This window comes from Notolepis coatsorum (genome assembly GCF_963971535.1).
Source record: "Notolepis coatsorum genome assembly, chromosome: 2".
Classification (NCBI taxonomy): Eukaryota; Metazoa; Chordata; class Actinopteri; order Aulopiformes; family Paralepididae; genus Notolepis; species Notolepis coatsorum.
In genome coordinates this window covers 184,644,380-184,667,350 of record NC_140166.1, presented here as the reverse complement: position 1 = coordinate 184,667,350, position 22,971 = coordinate 184,644,380, and the positions used below count along the sequence as shown (strand labels likewise).

The window sequence follows — 22,971 nt, the reverse complement described above, 5'->3', positions numbered from 1 at the left end:
GCTTTGATTATTCCATGGATAACGGCCAACACTGCGGAGTGTTGGAACTACCCCCCGGAGAGGACTCCAGGTGAGACGGCGCTCTACACCAGTGAGGTCGCCTCACGTCTCTCCGTTGTGGACCGGCAGCTACCGTCCACCAGAGGGTCCAGCTGTATTCGTCTGCGGACCGAGGTTCTGTGGGCACCGTGTTCAAGACTTTGAATTCTCCCAAGAAATCGTCGGCCAGATGGGATACCGCCAGCGGCTTCTCTAACCCCCCCCCTCCTACTGTCTTACAACCAGCGGGACCCCCCCCCCCCCTTAGTGTATCCAGCTATAATCATTTAAGTACCATCGCTATATTTCCTAAATATCCAGGTTGTATACTTACTCCCTGCGTAACCAGAGATTGGACATTCAATGTTGATTTACCTACGAATACTCATTTGCCATACAAGTGCATATTTCAAATCATAAGTGTAAACAAGTGAACGTTGTATATACCTTTTGCTATATTAAATATTCGATTTGTACATTTGTGTGGACTTCGTTTCATCAGGTGGGAAAGTGTTCATCATATTTATATCATGTACTGGATGGCCAGAAGTTAAAGTACAAGAGGTAGTGGTATCAAATACCATATCTAACAATACAGTCAGGGAATTGTACCCCTCAGTTACAATGTCTATCAAGAATGTTAATGTTAAAAAGTGCCATTTACTTCTATATTATTCAGGATTATACAGCAAAGTGTCCAGGAGGAATCTGCAATCGTTGATCAGAGCAGCATACTGATGACGTTATGAAAAAACAGTTACACAATATAAAGTCAAACAAAAATGTTTCATTGCAAAAAACAAATCGCATTTGAAATGATAATGATCATCATATTAATGACAATGATTATGATCAATCTACTATATTTTTCTCACGCAAGTGGTATAATATGAAACTAGAGATTGCAATGAGGCCGTATGTGCCAACCATGTCATGCTAGCTTAGCGGCAAAGGGGCTAAATATTGCTCCAAAATTAAGCAATGTTTTGATGGGAAAATTGGCATTGCCATTTTCAAAAGGGTCTCTTTTTTTTGTGAACCTTTTTTTTCTTCTTTTTTTACATGACATACAAACATTTACAGTAGAAATCCACTATAAATCACAGGGCTATTACCGACTTAATACTAACAATCATGACAGCCCGGTTTTTAAAATTAAAATAGATGTAGATTAAAGATTAAAGATATACACAGATTAATTACAATACAATACAACACATAAATGCTCTTGCTCGTTCTTCCCTCCCCCACCGGACCCCCCTTGAATACATCCATTATTCCGCTTGATACCAAGGATTAAAAGTTCATATAATGCTTTATCCTCTCCACCACTTCTAACCAGATTGCTATGCTGGCTTCATTAACACCTAGAATTCGTGCGGTAGATATCTCTAGGTAAATCACATCAAGATAGGTAAGAATCCATATACCCTCCGACACATTTTATCAGGTTGAATCCAGTGTGATGCTATTAGCTTTTTGGCAGCCGTAAGACCGGACAAGATTATCCTTTTTATAAGTACAGAGTGTGATAATTGAGAGACATCATTCAGCAACAATACAGAAGGCATTACAGGTATTGTCAAAAACAAAAATCCTGATAATAGTGTGGTTATTTCTTCCCAAAATATCTTAACAGGCGGGCATTCCCAATACATATGCATAAATGTACCACTATCACCGTTTGTACATAAGGAACATCGAGAGTCTTGTTTAAAGGGGAACTATCTTATAAATGGCCTTTTTGAGTGTTTAGCATTGTTTCCTAGCTATGTGAACTTATATTAATATGATCTATGTCTCAAAATTCTCATATTGGCGCATTCTTCCAATTCTCCTCTCACAATATTCACCCTCACTGAACTGAGTCATTTGAAAATGTGCCCTATATGTGATGTCATAAAGACACTGCTGCATGTTAATGTTCAGGTGAACCAGAACGCGCAGTGGTTTAGGAGCCCAGGCTCAAAACAGCTCGAGATCTTGAGGTAGAAAAATGCTGTTTTTGAGGACTTGATTAGAAATACAAAACAATGAATAAAAAAAATATATATATTACAGAGGTGTTCCATAGACTCACAGGAATTGTGTAAAAGTGCCCAAATAGTGAAAGAAATAGTAAAATAGTTCCCCTTTAAGCCCCATACGGTTCAGTCGAATAGGAGTTAGGTAAGTCCTATGAATAAAATTAAGATTAATCTGTTGATGATCCGGGTTACGTGACGATAGCCGAACGTTTGCCCAGACTTCAGCCCAATCAAAATCTACTTCCAAGTCTGGTATATCCCTCCTCCAAACTGAGTCTAGGGGAAGGACTTCATACGAAGATGTAAGTAAGTGATGGTAAAAGTCCGAGACAAAACCTCTCGATGTCTCCCTTTCATAAAATAATTTGTGATATCTGTGGTGCTCCAGTGGTACCTTTAATGGGACTCCATGAGCCTTCAAACATGCTAATAACTGTCTGTAGAAATAGTATGTGGAACTGGTGAGGTTAAATTTGTTATGTATATCTTGATAGCTACAGAAACCCCGTTTGTTGAAGATATCTCCCAATGTATGTATGCCATTCTTTTCCCATTTGGGAAATCTGATAGGTTGTTGTGCAATCAGGAGTGTATTGTTATTAAATATGGGAAAGTGTCTATGCCATTTATGTTGGTTAGTAAAAAAAAAATTGTGTTTCACGCCATATCCGGATCATATGTGTAATAATAGGGCCAAATTTCATGTTGCATTGCTTAATTGATAGGTTGGTGTATACTACATCCTGCAGTCTATGTGGTGCCACAATGTTTTCTTCTAATGTTCTCCAGGATACGGATGCTTGAGAATCAAACCAGGTGATCAGTGGTCTTAAAGAGTACGCTTTAAAGTAGTAGTAGAAGTCTGGAAATGCTAGACCTCCGTCGGCTTTATTTCTCTGTGCGGTGGATCTTTTTATTCGTGGAGGTTTGTTGTTCCAAATAAATTTATATGCGGCGGAATGTAATTTTTTCCAGTAACCAGCAGGGGGGGGGGGGGGGGGGGGGTAACGGTAGCATTGAACTGAAGAAGTTGATTCTAGGTAAAATAATATCCATCTTAACTATTGATACTCGGGCCTGTACTGAGTTTTTAAGTTTTGACCACCTGTCAAAGTCATTTGTGATCCTATCTTGGATTCCTGTATACCGTACTTTTCGGACTATAAGCCGCGGCTTTTTACCCCATTTTTCGACCCTGCGGCTTATATAACGGTGCGGCTTATATGTGACTCGACGTGACCAAACTCGAAAATGTAAACATCTAAATATTGCTTTTTTGACTGCATTGAAATGTTATTTATCTGTTCCCTTATTTGCTAAACTTAATACAACTTGTAAATGAGTTAATGCTTGTTATTTGTCCGACAGTATTGTGTCCCAATGCTAATTACATATGGTAATTAAACATTAAAACACATGCGGCTTATAGTCCAGTGCGGCTTATATATGTACACATCATTCAATTTAGCTGCTGCGGCTTATAGTCGGGTGCGGCTTATAGTGCGAAAAGTACGGTAATTATACTTCACTGTTTGGCATATAGTGGGGAATATTTCAACTCCAAGACATCTAAAGTGTTCTACCATTTGTATATTTTCTGGAAGGAGGGTAGCCTTTGCAGTGACATTAAGTGGAAGGAAGGCCGATTTTGGCCAGTTTATCCTAAATCCTGATAGATTGCCAAAATCATCTATCAGCTTGAGAAGATGAGGCAGTGAGGTGGTAGGGTTTTGCATGAACAATATTACATCGTCCTCATATAAACTAATATGATGCTGTGTGCCCCTAATTGAGATTGGCTCTATGGATTGGGATTGTCTTATATACTGTGCTAAAGGTTCTAAGGATATAGCAAATAGTCCGGGACTAAGAGGACAACCCTGTCTGGACGAGCGCGAGACAGGAAAGAGAGGGGAGGTGAATTTACCTGTTATAACCATGGCCGATGGCTCTGTGTATAGTACTTTAATCATATTAATGAATCCTATTCCTAACCCCATCCTTCCGAGTACTGCCCATAAATAAGACCATTCCAATCTATCAAAGGCCTTCATCGCATCCAAGGATAATATAGCTGTAGGAGGCACGGCATCCTTGCTGGCATCTATCACATGTACCCGTCTAATATTATCCGTGATCAGGCGGCCTCTTATGAAGCCTGTCTGATCAGGATGAACTAAAGATGTCATATGCTTTTGAAGTCTGATGGCTAGTACCTTAGCATACAGCTTGAGATCGGTTCCGAGGAGGCTTAAGGGTCTATAACTACCACATTCTGTGGGGTCTTTGTCTTTTTTAAGGAGGACAGATATGAGTGCCATATTGACGTCCATGGGGAAGTTCCCCTCTTTGATTGAGTATAAAATCATATCAAGTAATAGGGGTCCGATTACATCCCAACATGAGAGGTACAGCTCTGGTGGGATACCATCCCATCCAGGAGCCTTACCACTTTGCAATTCAGATATAGCCTCCCTAAGTTCCTCTAGTGTAATAGGTGTTTCTAACTGTTTAGCGTCTTCCTCTGAGAGTTTAGGTAGGTTAATTTGATCAAGAAATGTATCCATTTTATTATGATCGAAAACCACTTCTGACTTGTACAAGTTGGAGTAAAACTCTCTGAAAGTCTCGTTGGATCTTTTTGGGGTCTGTAACAAGTCCTTGTTGGTTCTTAATAGTAGGGATATCAGCAAATTGTGCATTGGATCGTATCTTCATAGCTAGTAGGTGACATGGTTTAGAGCCATGAAAGTAATAATGTTGTCTTGTACTGCGTATTTGAAATTCAGATTGTTGTCTTAAAATGGAGTTAATCTCTTTTTTTAACACATTAATTTGAGACTCCAATTGACCCGAGTAGTTGTGTTGTAAAGAAGAGAATAACAACGAGTACGCTTCAAAAGGGTCTCTTGACCTTTCACCTCAATATATCTGTATAATGCTATGGAGTGATGTGATTGTCTTGCAGAGATGTGATTTTCACTTTTTATTTTATTTTCTATTTTTGTTGTTGTTTGATATTTCAGCATATTGTGGTCCCTAAACTGCTGAGACTCTTGTGACTCTTGTGACCAGGGCCATGCAGCAACCTTTAGTGACATTTATGACATACACAACATACATGACATCATGACATTTATGACATAGGGACATACATGACATACAGGTATATAGTCTATATAGTATACATCAGGGTCCCCCATTTTCAATTCATAGTATAGACTCTATACTATGAATTGAAAATGGGGGACCCTGATGTAAACAAGACAAACGTCTTTCTCTAGTCTGCATCCCCTTAACAATTGTGTGTATTGAGCCGTACTGTATTGTACCCATTCTGCAATCTGTTAAATAAAGTTTTCATTCATTCATTCATTCAGTAGGCTACTGTTACATTTGTGACATATATGATATGCAAATATACAGTACTGTTACCCAGAGATCCTAACAGAAAATATATAGATGTGGAGGAGACTGTACATTAGGAGGGGGTGGGTGGGTGGGGGGGGGGGGTTTGGGTTACAGTGGCCAGTTTTGAATTGCAGCCTCCCGTAGGTGCTCTTTAAGAGCGGTTTTGAATGTGGGTAGGGAATCACATTTTCTTACGGCTGTGGGTAGGGCGTTCCACATTGTTGTGGCATAATTGCGAAACGTGTTTAGTCCCTTGTTTGTGCAGAATCTGGGTTGCACATGATTTGTGGAACTCCCTCTGGTGTTGTGGGCGTGGTATTAACTGACCTTTGGGAAGTATTTTGACATGTACATGGGTACCTGAGTGGTGTAGTGTATCTTGTAGACCAGGCCCATTGCAAATGGCTGTACTCTGTCGTCTACTCTAAGCCATCCTAGGTAGTCAAAGTGGGCATGGGTGAGGTGGGTTTTAGGAGTAAGGTCAAGTAGTAGTTTGACTAGTTTGTTTTGTGATGTTTGTAATCTTGTTTTTAGCGCCTTTGAGGTGCTTTGGTACCATGAGGTGCAAGCATAGTCGTAGTACCCTGCCAGAGTCTTCAGGGTATTCTTGTTTACCAGAGAGGAGATCCGGTACAGGAATCTAGTTTGTTGGTTGACTTTTTTGATTACATTGGATGCCATTTTGTCACAGGAAAGATTTGCCTCTAGGATGGAACCCAGGTATGTAATTTCATCTTTCCTTGTGACAATATTGTCACCCACTGTAACTGAGAAGCCGTCGGTCTTGCTGAGTTTGTTATTTGATCCGAAGAGAATGGACTCTGTTTTACCCAGGTGTAATGGTAGTTTGTTATCAGCGAGCCAGGTGCAGATTCTGCCGAGTTCTGAGCTGAGGGTTTTTTCAACCTGCAACTTGTACTTGTCAGAGACCAGCAGGGCTGAGTCGTCCACAAACAGGAACAAGCTGCAGTCACAAGCTGACGACATGTCATTTGCATAAATTAGGAACAGTAGCGGCCCTAGTATGCTTCCTTGTGGAACACCACATCTCACTGTGAGGGGGGGGATAGAGTACCGTTTACCTCCACCATCTGTTCTCTCCCCTCCAGGTAGGATTGCATCCAGCTCACTGATAGACTATCAAAACCAATTGCTTTTAGCTTGTCAATCAGAATGGAGTGATTGACAGTGTCGAAGGCCTTTTGTAGGTCCAGCATGACCATGCCGCAGTATTTGCCCGCGTCCACCTCTTGTTTGATGTGGTCGTTCAAATAGAGAAGGCATGTGTCAGTGGAGTGGGATGTTCTGAAGCCAGATTGGAATTCGTCGATTAGATTTTTTCCCCCAAGGTACTTTTCGACCTGTTCGTAGACAATTTTTTCCATGACTTTCGAGATGAAGGTAAGAATAGACAGGGCGGTAGTTGCCTGGGTCTAATTTGCTGCCCTTTTTGTGCAGGGGGGTCACTCTCGCAATTTTTAAGTCCTTGGGGATGTGTCCCTGTTTTATGGAGAGGTTTATTATGTGTGTGATGACTGGGGTGATGGTGGCTGTCTGCTTGGGCACCCAAAGCCCCCCCCCCCCTCTGCACGTGCCTGTTTGGTGACAGTATATTATGTAATTGTTCACGTTTGTAATACGTTTAAGACAATTTAAGCTTTCATGAGCTTTCTTCTTCTTTCTTTTCAAACATGAGTTTTGTCTTGCTTTATGAAGAAGAGACCGTTTAGAAAATCTGCAATTCGTATGAAAACAGGTGAATAACCTATATTTCTATTTTATATTCGTTGTTATGGTAGCTAATATAATAGTTTGGGATAGTTTGTACACAGTATGTAAGTGGACGTTAGAACTCTTGGTAAAGGGAAATTCTTATTTTAATGATTTGAGTGACATCTAGTGGTAGGAAACAACAATTGCTAGGGAGGTCTGGGTGCAAACTCCTCTGAGATAAAAGAAGGGGAAAAAGGCTAATCAAAATGAATTGTATTAATTAATTTTGGGTTCAGCATTCCCCCCCTTTTTATAATGACAATAATAAAAAATAATTGAGAAATGTATCTATAAATGTCTCAGAGGCTGGTCAAATGAATGCCTTGCAATTTGCTGGCCGTAGTTATAATTGTCCTCATGGTGTTTTTATGTGCTTCCATTGCATATGATGCAAAATGTGACTTCAATGGCATGTTACCTGTGCCATATGGCTGCCCCCTGCTGGTGAAAACTGGTATTCATTTAGGGACTATTGTTGTTAGAGTCATCCATTATTTAATGTTAATTATTAAGTATAAAGTCTGGAGCTGCTCCATCTCCACAATGAACGGGAGACAGATTTTTCATACAAAAATGTGCGTTATTCTATAGTAGTTTTTTTCAGTTCAGAACCAGAAAATGTACCCATATACTCATGTTGTCACTATCACCTTTACCATCTCTCCCAATTCATTGACTATGGAGTTATCCCTTTTGTTTCCTTGTATCGAACTTCAGACAGGGGAATTGATTAAAGATAATAGCAGTATTAAATGTCTGGACATTTTCACATTGTGAAATGCAATGCATTATTAAGTATTATACATTTAGGAGTATGGCAATAATATTCTGAGAAATCCCAACATGGGTCCCAAAGCAAAGATACAGAAATAATTCTCAGCTTCAAAGACTTTGAAAATCAAGCATTAGTGTTACCACTTAATACTCTAGTCATATCTCTAGCCATTTTATCCAAATCAATGCTGATCAGTGACTCTCAGTACATTCTGTTGCTGAATAGCTGAATATGTTGTGGTTATAAACATGCATGCAGGGTTTTTTCTTTGAAAGGGGCCATGTGACTTATTGTCACCTAACCAGCGATGACAGACTTTCAACTAATATGCTTTGTTAACACAACAAATCCATTCATTCATCCATATAAAAAGCTTGAGAAGATCAGCCCCTATAGGGACATGGTCTAAAAATAAAACATTTCGGGATTCTGTGAGTGTAGATTAGTTTGCCGTTTTTTTAAATAACCAAAAAACACTACAGTAGGAAGATCAGAGGCAGACCCTTGGGGCTTGACAGAGTAATTGGGCTTTTATCCTGGAGAGCACAAGGCATCCCTGTAATATAAACAGCTTCAACATACTGTATATGCATAGAGGAACTCTGCGTACATGTGCACAGACTTGAAAGACGTGAAAGTGCAGACCCCCTGAGGTATTCACACAGGAAGGAAGAGCAGTCAGAGAAGAACACAGTGTACCATTCCCTCATGGTCACACATCTACATCAAGTATCATACACTTCAGAGTGTGTGTGTGTGTGTGTGTGTGTGTGTGTGTGTGTGTGTGTGTGTCTGCAAAGTGCAGTGCACTGAGGGTTACAAAGGTTACAAAAGCACTGCAGTAGTGCAAAAGCATTACTAGGTAGTCTAAATGCCAAATTATGATCACGATTATTAGCATGAATGAGCCATAATGCAAAGGTGGAGGAATGACTGAGATGACATTTTTAAATGTATCTGCTTCTAGTGGTCTGGAAATATTTCTCACAATTTTCCATGTTTTGCATTTTTTATTCTGTATTCTGTTGTGTGGGCATTCACTGTGTGTAGGATTACACTGAGGACTGTGGAAGATATTAATTTACATTAGATACGTTAACTTTTATCCTCTGGATGAACGTAATCTCTACTAGTTAACCAAAATACATCTTCCCACACAGGAAAGTGCCGTTCACCATACATTAAAATCTGAGTTTACCAGTGGTGTCAGATCCACACCATAAATACTATACTAGATGATACAAACTAAACCAGCAGCTTTAGTGTTAAATACATCTTCTCACTGGATCCATAACGACACTACAGTGAGAGTATACAGAGTAAGGTCTTGGAAAAGAAAACTATAATAAAACTAAAATATTTCATATATTATTAATTCGTATGCTGAAAATAAATAAACCATGGACATAATTATGTGCAATATAGTCATGAATCTAATTAGAGATCATTTCGGTGCAATAAGGAGAGTGTTACATGAAATAGGTTGAAGTGGGGCCTCTCATAACGAACCCTTAGATTTTGTAGAGGCCAAAGAAGTTGGCATGGTGATCACGACTAAGGTTGCCAGGATGTGACACGTTCACAAAGACTCTGTCGTGTTTCTTCAGCTGCAGGGTGGAGCCCAGGTAACTCTCTGTGGTCCAACGATGCCCCTCTGGTCGCCCCGTGCTACAGAAGCCAGCTTTATGTCCGTCCATCAGGAGCAACAGCTGAGGGTCTCCTGTTCTCCTCACAAACATAGAATGAACCAGTGAGTCCGGTGAGGAGCAGTGATCGAAGAGGAACTCCACTCGTGAATAAATGTGATACAGTCCAGTATTGTTGACCTGCAGACCTCCATCCTCAGTGTGATAAACTACTCCCTCTGTTGTGAAGGCGCGGCCAGCACTCGGCTCCCACCGCAGGGTTATGTGGGGTTTTACATCTTTTCCAGTCTGCCCTGAGGGAGGGAAGGAGAATTTACAATTATCTATATGACTTTCCTGCATCGAGGACAGAAGAGGAGAGGAGAGAACAGGAGATGAGAATAGAGGGCAGAAGAGGAGAGGAGAGAACAGGAGAGGATAAGAGAGGACAGGAGAGGACAGAAGAGGAGAGGAGAAGAGAGGACAGGAGAGGAGCGGAGAGGAGAAGAGAGGACAGGAGAGGAGAAGAGAGGACAGGAGAGGAGAGGAGAAGAGAGGACAGGAGAGGAGAAGAGGGGACAGGAGAGGAGATGAGAGGACAGAAGAGGAGAGGAGAAGAGAGGACAGAAGAGAGGACAGGAGAGGAGAAGAGAGGACAGGAGAGGAAAAGAGAGGACATGAGAGGAGAAGAAAGGATAGGAGAAGACAGGACAGGATAGGAGAGGAGAGAACAGGAGAGGAGAAGAGAGGGCAGAAGATGAGAGGAGGAGAGAGGACAGAAGAGGAGAGGACAGGAGAGGAGCGGAGAGGAGAAGAAAGGACAGGAGAGGAGAGGAGCGAACAGGAGAGGAGAAGAGATGACAGAAGAGGATTGATTGATTGATTGATTGATTGATTGATTGATTGATTGATTGCAAACTTTATTAACAGATTGCAGAATGGGTACAATACAGTACGGCTCAATACACACAATTGTTAAGGGGATGCAGACCAGAGAAAGACTTTCGTCTTGTTTACATCAGGGTCCCCCATTTTCATTTCATAATGACATTAATGACATACGCATTTCTGACATACATGACATACAGGTATACAGTACTGTTATATTTGTGACACACAAGAAATGCAAATATACAGTACTGTTAAACAGAGATCCTAACAGATAATATATACATACGAGGGGGGGGGGGAACTGTGCATTAGGAGGGGGTGGGTGGGTGGGAGACTGGGTTTAGACATTTACGGGGGCCATACAGATATATATCATGACATTTATGACAATACATGACATACAGGTATCCAGTACTGTTACAATTGTGACATACAAGATGTGAAAATATACAGTACTGTTAAACAGAGATCCTAACAGATAATATATACATACAAGGGGGAGGAAACTGTACATTAGGAGGGGGTGGGAGGGTGGATTTGGACATTTACGGGGGCCAGTTTTGAATTGTAGCCTCCCGTAGGTGCTCTTTGAGAGTGGTTTTGAAGGTGGGTAGGGATTCACGTTTGTTTACGGCTGTGGATAGGGCGTTCCACATTGATGTGGCATAATTGCGAAACGTGTTTAGGCCCTTGTTTGTGCCGAATCTGGGTTGAACATGATTTGTGGAACTCCCTCTGGTGTTGTGGTCGTGGTATTCACTGACCTTTGGGAAGTATTTCGACATGTACATGGGTACCTTGTAGTGTATCTTGTAGACCAGGCCCATTGCAAGTTGCTGTACTCTGTCGTCTACTCTAAGCCATCCTAGGTTGTCAAAATGGGCAGGGGTGAGGTGGGTTTTAGGAGTACGGTCAAGCAGTAGTCTGACCAGTTTGTTTTGTGATGTTTGTAATCTTGTTTTTAGTGCCTTTGAGGTGCTTTGGTACCATGAGGTGCAAGCATAGTTGAAGTGCCCTTGAATGAGTGCTCCTGTTAGAGTCTTCAGGGTATTCTTGTTTACTAGAGAGGAGATCCGGTACAAGAATCTTGTTCGTTGGTTGACTTTTTTGATTACATTGGATGCCATTTTGTCACAGGAAAGATTTGCCTCTAGGATGGAACCCAGGTATGTAATTTCATCTTTCCTTGTCACAATATTGTCACCCATGCTGAGTTTGTTATTTGATCCGAAGAGAGAGGAGAGGAGAAGAGAGGACAAGAGAGGAGAAGAGAGGACAGCAGAGGGGAGGAGAGGAGAGGACAGCACATGAGAAGGGAGGAGAGGAGCGGACAGGAGATGGTGTTATACATCAGTGTTTGTGTTCACGTTTGTATTCTGATGCTTACCTATGACGTGTGCTGCAGGTATTCTGTCTGTGTTCTCTCCATTCAGCTCAGACTTGTGGCCACCTAAAATAATGCACAAGATAACATTGGTAAAAAATCATCATCCATTCATTCCCTTCCTTGATTTATGAACAATATAAAGCAATCGTGTGCAGCAGATGTCAGAGAGAGGGGTGTGTGGGGAGACTTACCAACTTGCTTCATTGGTTCCCAAGCCTTATTCTCCGTATTAATTCCCTGTCAGATGAAAGATGAAAAGAAATCTCAATAGCACATCATCACACACAAGCACTTCAAACACGGACATGAAAACCATTGGTAATTATTATTATTTTTTTGTTTGTTTTCTTTTGTGATTTGAGATCTCCCTCTCAGAGATGTTTCGAGACATATTGTGGTTTAACATAAAACAGAGTCCATTCTCTTCGGTTCAAATAACAAACTCAGCAAGACCGACGGCTTCTCAGTTACAGTGGGTGACAATATTGTCACAAGGAAAGATGAAATTACCTACCTGGGTTCCATCCTAGAGGCTAATCTTTCCTGTGACAAAATGGCATCCAATGTAATAAAAAAAGTCAACCAACAAACTCGATTCTAGTACCGGATCTCCTCTCTGGTAAACAAGAATACCCTGAAGACTCTGGCAGGAGCACTCATTCAAGGGTACTACGACTATGCTTGCACCTCATGGTACCAAAGCACCTCAAAGGCACTAAAAACAAAATTACAAACATCTCAAAACAAACTGGTCCGACTACTGCTTGACCTGACTCCTAGAACCCACCTCACCCCTGCCCACTTTGACAACCTAGGATGGCTTAGAGTAGACAACAGAGTACAGCAACTTCCAATGGGCCTGGTCTACAAGATACACTACACGACCAAGATACCCATGTACATGTCAAAATACTTCCCAAAGGTCAGCGAATACCACGATCACAACACCAGAGGGAGCTCCACAAATCATGTTAAACCCAGATTCGGCTCAAACAAGGGACTAAACATGTTTCGCAATTATGCCACATCAATGTGGAACGCCCTACCCAAAGCTGTAAAGGAATGTGAATCACTACCCACTTTCAAAAACACTCTCAAAGAACACCTACGGGAGACTGCAATCCGAAACTGGCCCCTGCAAATGTCCTAACCCAACCCCCTCCAATGTACAGTAAATGACCATGTATGGCTTTGTCAATATTCCAATGTACAGTGTCCCCCACCCACCCCCCCCACCCAACTACCTCAAATGTACAGCCCCCCCCCACCCACCCAACCCCACCCCACCTACCCAACCTCCTCCAATGTACAGTTTCTACGTCAAATGTATACTCTCTTTTCTAGACTCTTTTTGTATCACGAACAGTACTGTATTTGCAAATCTGGTATGTCATAAATGTATAGATGTAGCAGTACTGTCTATCTGTATGTCGTGTGTGTCATATATGTTATGATGAATTGAAAATGGGGGACCCTGATCCCCTAACAATTGTATGTATTGAGCTGTACTGTACTGTACCCATTCTGCAATCTGTTAATAAAGTTTTCAATCAATCAATCAATCAAAACATAAGACTACATACATAAGTATTGTGTAATAAATGGTGTGTTGAGATTCAACTCTTTGCTGAATGCTTTTGCTGAATATAAAGCAAGTCAACCAAGCATCATGTGGCTGAGAAGAGTCTGTTCTTTACGTACGTAAAACCTACTCTGCCGTACACCTATCTTCCACTCTCTTTCCAATGGTCACACCAATGCACGTGATGGTGAATCAATGTCTATTTTCTTTCTTTTTCTTGAAAGTCTTGATTATAAAAATGGCTTTATTGCATTCTGTAGAAGAGACATTTAAATATTTTTTGCATCTTCCAGTGCTCATTATCTTTAGCAATTCATCTCACTGCTTCCAGCTTTTCACAAGTATATCTCCATGGTATAGAGACCATACATACATAAATCTCATACACCACTTAAACTCACATCTTAATTTAACTAAAAACTCTTGCTGCTCTTCAAAATGTAATGACATCTTTCTGTTATGGTTTGTAACTGACCCCAATCGCACAACACAAGACAGGTATGAGAGTAAGCCAAGAACTGGGCATTTATTGTATACAACAGAAAATGGCACTGTCCCTTTAAGGGAGAACACAAAATACTGGAAAACAAGAAATGGGAAAATAGGCACAGTGCCTTTAAGAGGCGAGCTGGCTAAGGGGAAGGCTAAGGGAACAGGGCCAGGGCAAGGGACAAGGGCAGGAACAGGGAGGACAAGGAGGACTGGACAGGGAGGACTAGGAGGACTGGACAAGGAGGACTAGGAGGACTAGAAGGACTGGACAGGGAGGACTAGGAGGACTAGAGAGGGGAAAACAGGGACAGAGGCCCGCGGAGGCGGGCTGGGGACAGGGAGGACTAGGAGGACTAGAAGGACTGGACAGGGAGGACTAGAGGGACTGAACAGGGAGGACTAGGAGGACTAGAGTGGGGAAACAGGGACAGAGGCCCGCGGAGGCGGGCTGGGGACAGGGAGGACTAGGAGGACAGGACAGGGATGACTAGGAGGACTAGGAGGAACTGGACAGGGACAGAGAGAAAACAGAGTCAAGGCCTTGGACAGGGCGAGGGCTGGAGCTGCTTACAGGGAGGAGTAGGAGGGCGCAGGCTCGGAGAGCGCATCTGGCGCGGAGGTCAGAGTGGTGCGCGTCTGCTTGGAGTACGCGCCGGTACGGAGGGCGCATCTGGCGCGGAGGTCTGAGTGGTGCGCGTCTGCTTGGAGTACGCGCCGGTACGGAGAGCGCATCTGGCGCGGAGTCTGGATGCGCGTCTGGAGTGAAGAGCGCGTCTGGCGCGGAGTCTGGATGCGCGTCTGGATGCGCGTCTGGAGTGAAGAGCGCGTCTGGCTCGGAGGTCTGGATGCGCGTCTGGAGTGAAGAGCGCGTCTGCTGCGCGGAGGTCTGGATGCGCGTCTGGATGCGCGTCTGGAGTGAAGAGCGCGTCTGCTGCGCGGAGGTCTGGATGCGCGTCTGGATGCGCGTCTGGAGTGAAGAGCGCGTCTGCTGCGCGGAGGTCTGAGTGGTGCGCGTCTGCTGCGCAGAGGTCTGAAGTGGAACACTGGAATACCTCCCGTAGAGGATTAGAGAGCGTAGTACAATGTCTCCCTCCAGGCAAACGGCGACAGGTGGCCAAAGCTTGCACCTCGTCTCACGCCGGAGATAAAACAGCATACAGACAGAAACAGAAACTCCCGTAGGAGCCTACAGACAGAGAACCTCCCGAAGGAGCTTGGTGATAGAGATATGATACGGAACGACCCGACAAGGACAGAGGGGAAGAGCGAGGTACTTAAAGCCCACAAGGGCGCTAATTAGAATACACATCAGGTGCGTGATGGTAATTGATAATCGAACTAGAAGTGTGTGTTCGGCACCAGACCAATCAAACACATAATGACAGGTAGTCCAAGGGTGTGGCTGCTGAAGAGCAAAATGAGAGTAAACGAACGCGAGGGTGGGGGCTAGTGAGGTGAGGAGACAGGGAATTAAAGGTCAAGGGAAAGGCGAACCTCACAGTACTCCCCCCTCCACGGGAGCCACCGGGCGACCCAAAAATACAGACAGAGTGGCAGGGGACAAAACAAGGCAACAAACAAAAAGTACCGGGCCATGCTAGCAGGGGAAGCTACAACAAAAGTGGGGCTAGCAAGGAACAGGGTAGCTGAGGGGTAACTAGGGTAGCTGAGGGGTAAGTAGAGGAGCTGAGGGGTAACTAGAGGAGCTGAGGGGTAACCATGGTAGCTGAGGGGTAACTAGAGGAGCTGAGGGGTAACCAGAGGAGCTGAGGGGTAACTAGAGGAGCTGAGGGGTAACTAAAGGAGCTGAGGGGTAACCAGAGGAGCTGAGGGGTAACTAGAGGAGCTGAGGGGTCACAGCCAGGGCACAGATAGCTACAGGACCTATGCTAGCTGTACTGTTACATTAGCAAAGAGGCTGCGCTAGCTGCCGGAGCTAGGCTGGCAGACAGGGCTGGACCAGCATGAGAGAACAAGCTAGCTGGAAGGACAGTCCTAGCTGTGGGGAACTGACCTTGCTAGCTGAAGGGGCAGTCCTAGCAGTGGGGCAAACTGACCTTGCTAGCTGAAGGGGCAGTCCTAGCAGTGGGGCAAACTGACCTTGCTAGCTGAAAGGGCAGTCCTAGCAGTGGGAAAACTGACCTTGCTAGCTGAAAGGGCAGTCCTAGCAGTGGGAGAAAACTGACCTTGCTAGCTGAAAGGGCAGTCCTAGCAGTGGGAAAAAACTGACCTTGCTAGCTGAAAAGGCAGTCCTAGCAGTGGGAAAACTGACCTTGCTAGCTGAAGGGGCAGTCCTAGCAGTGGGAGCAAACTGACCTTGCTAGCTGAAGGGGCAGTCCTAGCAGTGGGAGAAAACTGACCTTGCTAGCTGAAGGGGCAGTCCTAGCAGTGGGAGAAGGCTACACAAAAGGTGGAGGCCATGCAGAGGGACCGGGTTAGCTGCCTGGGCATGGCTAGCTACAGGGCCTACGCCAGCAGCAAGGCTGCATTAACATAGAGGCTGTGCTAGCAGCCGGGGCTAAGCTAGCAGACTGGGGCCATGCTGGTAGTAGAGGCCTAACAAGCTGCAGGGGAGCTAATGAGGCTAACAGGGAAGCAAACAGGGGAGCTAACAGGGGAGACTAACAAGCTAACAGGGGAGCTAACAGGGCTAACAGGGAAGCTAACAGGGCTAACAGGAAAGACTAACAGGCTAAACAGGGGAGCTAACAGGGGAGACTAACAAGCTAACAGGGGAGCTAACAGGGCTAACAGGGAAGCTAACAGGGCTAACAGGGGAGCTAACAGGGCTAACAGGAAGGACTAAACAGGCTAAACAGGGGAGCTAACAGGGGAGACTAACAAGCTAACAGGGGAGCTAACAGGGCTAACAGGGAAGCTAACAGGGCTAACCAGGGGAGTCAACAGGGGAACTAACAGGGGAACTAGAGGGAACAAAAAAGGCGAACTCAACATACACCGTCTGTGCTGGCTGGGGTCGTCGACTGGTCGGGTCGTACTGTTATGGTTTGTAACCGACCCCAATCGCACAACACAAGACAGGTATGAGAGTAAGCCAAGAACTGGGCATTTATTGTATACAACAGAAAATGGCACTGTCCCTTTAAGGGAGAACACAAAATACTGGAAAACAAGAAATGGGAAAATAGGCACAGTGCCTTTAAGAGGCGAGCTGGCTAAGGGGAAGGCTAAGGGAACAGGGCCAGGGCAAGGGACAAGGGCAGGAACAGGGAGGACAAGGAGGACTGGACAGGGAGGACTAGGAGGACTGGACAAGGAGGACTAGGAGGACTAGAAGGACTGGACAGGGAGGACTAGAGAGGGGAAAACAGGGACAGAGGCCCGCGGAGGCGGGCTGGGGACAGGGAGGACTAGGAGGACTAGAAGGACTGGACAGGGAGGACTAGAGGGACTGAACAGGGAGGACTAGGAGGCCTAGAGTGGGGAAACAGGGACAGAGGCCCGCGGAGGCGGGCTGGGGACAGGGAGGACTAGGAGGACAGGACAGGGATGACTAGGAGGACTAGGAGGAACTGGACAGGGACAGAGAGAAAACAGAGTCAAGGCCTTGGACAGGGCGAGGGCTGGAGCTGCTTACAGGGAGGAGTAGGAGGGCGCAGGCTCGGAGAGCGCATCTGGCGCGGAGGTCAGAGTGGTGCGCGTCTGCTTGGAGTACGCGCCGGTACGGAGGGCGCATCTGGCGCGGAGGTCTGAGTGGTGCGCGTCTGCTTGGAGTACGCGCCGGTACGGAGAGCGCATCTGGCGCGGAGTCTGGATGCGCGTCTGGATGCGCGTCTGGAGTGAAGAGCGCGTCTGGCGCGGAGTCTGGATGCGCGTCTGGATGCGCGTCTGGAGTGAAGAGCGCGTCTGGCTCGGAGGTCTGGATGCGCGTCTGGATGCGCGTCTGGAGTGAAGAGCGCGTCTGCTGCGCGGAGGTCTGGATGCGCGTCTGGATGCGCGTCTGGAGTGAAGAGCGCGTCTGCTGCGTGGAGATCTGGATGCGCGTCTGGATGCGCGTCTGGAGTGAAGAGCGCGTCTGCTGCGCGGAGGTCTGAGTGGTGCGCGTCTGCTGCGCGGAGGTCTGAAGTGGAACACTGGAATACCTCCCGTAGAGGATTAGAGAGCGTAGTACAATGTCTCCCTCCAGGCAAACGGCGACAGGTGGCCAAAGCTTGCACCTCGTCTCACGCCGGAGATAAAACAGCATACAGACAGAAACAGAAACTCCCGTAGGAGCCTACAGACAGAGAACCTCCCGAAGGAGCTTGGTGATAGAGATATGATACGGAACGACCCGACAAGGACAGAGGGGAAGAGCGAGGTACTTAAAGCCCACAAGGGCGCTAATTAGACAGGTGCGTGATGGTAATTGATAATCGAACTAGAAGTGTGTGTTCGGCACCAGACCAATCAAACACATAATGACAGGTAGTCCAAGGGTGTGGCTGCTGAAGAGCAAAACGAGAGTAAACGAACGCGAGGGTGGGGGCTAGTGAGGTGAGGAGACAGGGAATTAAAGGTCAAGGGAAAGGCGAACCTCACACTTTCACTCACACCCCTCTTACCCCAACCACCTCCTCAAACCATCTGAACCAGTAGAATTTATTTGCCAAGTACATTTTAGCATATACCAGGAATCTGCCCTCTGCATTTAACCCATGCTAACTATTTAGGAGCAGTGGCCCTCCAGATAGTCCAACGCCCCGGGGACCAACTCCAGTTCTAACTCCAGTGCCTTGCTCCATGGCGATGGCAGGAATGTGTACCTTGCATTCACATCTTTTATGATACTGTAGGCCAGGGGTGGCCAACCAGTCAGAGACTAAGAGCCACAAAAAAATGACTGTGGTACCACAAAGAGCCACACCATATACCAGCGTTTCTCAACCTTTTTTTTCAGTCACGGCACCCTTCATGTGTTTATAGGTCTCACCCTCTGGCCTCTGAAGTTGCTAATGTCTTTTTTATTTGGGCCTCACAGGGTTAAAAGTACCCTGTGAGACCCACGGTTGCAAAATTACAAAATCACTTTTAGCCATTTAAAAAAATAATGTTTATTTAAAAAATGTTAAAGGGGAACTATTTTACTATTTCTTTCACTATTTGGGCACTTTTACACAATTCCTGTGAGTCTATGGAACACCTAGGTTTTTTTTTTTTAAATGCATTGTTTTGTATTTCTAATCAAGTACTAAAAACCGCATTTTTCTACCTCAAGCCGTTTTGAGGCTGGGCTCCAACCACTGTGTGGCCTGGTGCCAACTGCCACATCAACTGCCACATTATTATGCAGCTGAGAAATCTCTGACATCACAGATATGCACATTTTCAGATGACTCAGTTCAGTGAGGGTGAATATTGTGAGAGGAGAATTGGAAGAATTCGCCAATATGAGAATTAGAGACATATATCCTATTAATATAAGTCCACATAGCTAAGAAACAATGGTAAACACTGAAAAAAGCCATTTATAAGATAGTTCCCCTTTAAGCACATGTATAGTCAATTGGTCCTGTTGTTCAGCCTCACAATGCTATTTGATAGTAAATGTGTTTATATGTCCCACCCTCTGGCCTCTGAAGTTGCTAATTTCTTTTTAATTTGGGCCTCACAGGGTTAACCTCTAAAGCCCGAGATATACAGTAAAAGTGTATATTTTCAGCATTATGTTTGTTTACCAATTATTTTAACTGTTATTAGTGAAATATAAGATTATAGAAATCTCAGGGCATTGAGTCGGAAACCGGCGCATATTGACAGGAGGAAGTGGCACAGCCAAAAGTGAGTGTAGTCTTTTGAAGGAAGAGACTCAGGGCTTTCAAATTTCGAAAAACTACCCTACCCAGCTCACACCAGCCCCTGTCAATCATCTGACTTCTGGATTTACTTTTTAATTTCTCTTATTTTTTGGGATTATCTCCCACAAACCTGAACGTTATTGCCATAAAACAGAACGCAGTTAGTTTCTCTACCTTTCTGTGAACGTCTTGCAAAAAACGGTGTTGCAATATGATGAAGAATGGTGGAGAAATTTACATTATAAAAAAGATGGCAGAATTCAGTACTGTATCTACAAAACCTTCTGTTTAATCATCTTCCCTTTATTCATTTGCTTAGATTTTTCAGGTCTGGTCAATTTTAGCATGGTGTTATTTACAGTCAAAGATATATATTTTTTTTAAATAGAATTGATATTCTCCTTTGGTTCATTACAATTTACTCAAGCCTAGTAACAGACACACTATTTCTGACACTGATCCATATATGTCCCTAGATTCAGATACCAAGAACATGCAAATGGACCATTTAAAAAAAAATTGTAAATGTTTATTCTACGTCCTTATGGAATGAGTGACATAAAAAAAAAAAAGTAAAAATAAAAAAATAAAGTATAATTTTTTTTTTTTTTTTGATGGAAGAGCCGCACATTGACGGGCAAAGAGCCGCATGCGGCTCGCGAGCCGCGGGTTGGCCACCCCTGCTGTAGGCTGTAGCCCATCTTACCTGTCTCATACTGGACAGTTCTGTCTGTAGCCTGTGGATCTGGTAGACGCCGAGCCCGAGAGCAGCGAACATCAGCATCAGAATGAAGAGCAGAAGCATCACCAGACCCGGATTGACCCCCATGCAACCCCGGCTCTTCCCCTGGCTCCTCAATGTCTGCTGGGCAGGGGGAAAGGACCAGTAGGGTGCCAGGGCTGGAGGCTGGGCAGCAAACTGTGGACCTCTGTCAATGTCCACATGAAAAACCTGGAGGGATGCATTGCTCTGGTTCATGGTGCAGGTCTGAGATAGAGAGAGAGAGTGTGTCGCTGCTGCATGCAGGAGGTGTGTGTGCGTGTTTCAATTTGAACACTGTCTATGTTATCAAGCTGTGTGGAACCCACAACTTCCACCCACCCACACACACACACACACCCTTTCCACTTTGTGAAACGCATAGAGAAAGACGTAGCTAAAAGACAGTACGTTGGGGGTTTCATCTGACTGATTGATTGATTGATTGACATTTTTATTTAACAGATTGCAACAATTGTTAAGGGGATGCAGACCAGAGAAAGACTTTTGTCTTGTTTACATCAGGGTCCCCCATTTTCAATTCATCATCTCTGACATACAGGTAGACAGTACTGTTACATTTAGATATTTATGACATACCAGAGTACAAAAAGAGTCTAAAAAGAGAGTATATACATTTGAGGGGGAAGAAACTGTACATTGGAGGGGGTTGGGTTTGGACATTTACAGGGGCCAGTTTCGAATTGCAGTCTCCCGTAGGTGCTCTTTGAGAGTGGTTTTGAAAGTGGGTAGTGATTCGCATTCCTTTACAGCTGTCACATTGATGTGGCATAATTGCTAAACGTGTTTAATCCCTTGTTTGAGCCGAATCTGGGTTTGACATGATTTGTGGAGCTCCCTCTGGTGTTGTGGTCATGGTATTCACTGACCTTTGGGAAGTATTTTGACATGTACATGGGTACCTGGGTGGTGTAGTGTATCTTGTAGACCAGGCCCATTGCAAGTTGCTGTACTCTGTCGTCTACTCTAAGCCATCCTAGGTTGTGATAAATAATACTGAATTAAGACAATGGACAATTCTAAATTACACAACACAGCCAGAGCAAGAGTTCCAGAGACACACAAGCACATCCCTTCCCCCTTCACTCTCTCTCTCTCACTCCCCACACACACACATTGACTTCACGCTGGACACTTCTGCACTTCTGCACCTCCAGACCAGATCACAATCAGTGTATCCACTTAAGTCCATTCGAACCTTTGGTGAGAGATCTCACCAGATTAGCCCAGATCAAATAATTCAACTCATTGTCACAAAATGCCACAAGTCACTAATATACGACCGCCCAAAGGATTATAAACATCCCGGTCAGGTACTGGTCAACATACGGTTACATACCACACTTTCCATCAATCACAGATCGTTATCGATAAAGACAGACAGACACACACACGCACATATGTGCACGTAAATGTGCGTACCACGCACTCAAGCACGGCAGACATAATGGCTGACCAATACACAAGACATGCACGCAGGACAGAGACCACATACACACACTGGACTATGGGACTAATAAAGAGCACCCTCACAGGGAAGGAGGGGGCTCTGCCTTCTTCTCTGCTTTGACTTGCACTGGACACCGCTTCACTAACTGGACGGACTGACTGGACTGAAGGGACACGGACTTGACTGCTTTTTCTTTTCTACACGACCGGCCAGTTGTACCAACTAGATTTCAATTGTACCTTGCTTATTCACTTTTTATAATACCTTGCTTATTCACTTTTTATAATAAATACCATCAAAAGTGTTTAATCTCTTTTATCTTTAAATATCTTATTACAACTTTCACGTATCCGAGTCTAAAACATGACAGTTGTCAAAGTGGGCAGGGGTGAGGTGGGTTCTAGGAGTAAGGTCAAGCAGTAGTCTGACCAGTTTGTTTTGTGATGTTTGTAATTTTGTTTTTAGCGCCTTTGAGGTGCTTTGGTACCATGAAGTGCAGGCATAGTTGTAGTACTCTTTATTTTTATTGGTCTTTTTCCCCCTCCATTTTCCTCCGATTTTCTCCCATCCCAATGTTAGTCGTATGCCAATTCCCAGTCCCTTCCTGGTCGCTGCGCACTTACCCCCCACAGTCAGATCATCTGGGAGAGTGGAGGCTACCACGTGCTTCCTCCGACACACGTCCAGCCAATCACCGCTTCTTTTCACCTGGCAGCGCGGATTCTCATCGAGAGGGCGTAGCGTGTGGGAGGACCACACTATCCCCCTCGAGTCCTATCCGCGCTTAGCAGGCGCCCCGACCGAACTGTAGGAGTCGCTGTTTACAACGACCCGGACCCACCCCGCCAGCTTCTCCCACCCTCTAATACAGCCAATTGTATTAGTGCAGACGGCCAGCCAAGCTGGTGACAACCCCGGAGCTGTGAGCTGGATTCGAACA

The 22,971-nt window shown here is 44.6% G+C and overlaps 1 protein-coding gene across 1 annotated transcript; it reads right to left on the bottom strand.

The window, feature by feature from the left end:
* Nucleotides 1-9,536: 9,536 nt before the first annotated feature.
* On the bottom strand, nt 9,537-20,779 carry faslg (Fas ligand (TNF superfamily, member 6); the record flags this gene model as incomplete). Its single annotated transcript, XM_084308416.1, has 4 exons — nt 9,537-9,964; nt 11,929-11,991; nt 12,120-12,165; nt 20,507-20,779. The coding sequence occupies 4 exons, from the start codon at nt 20,777-20,779 to the stop codon at nt 9,537-9,539; spliced, it is 810 nt and encodes a 269-aa protein (XP_084164542.1).
* Between the last annotated feature and the right edge of the window lie 2,192 nt (nt 20,780-22,971).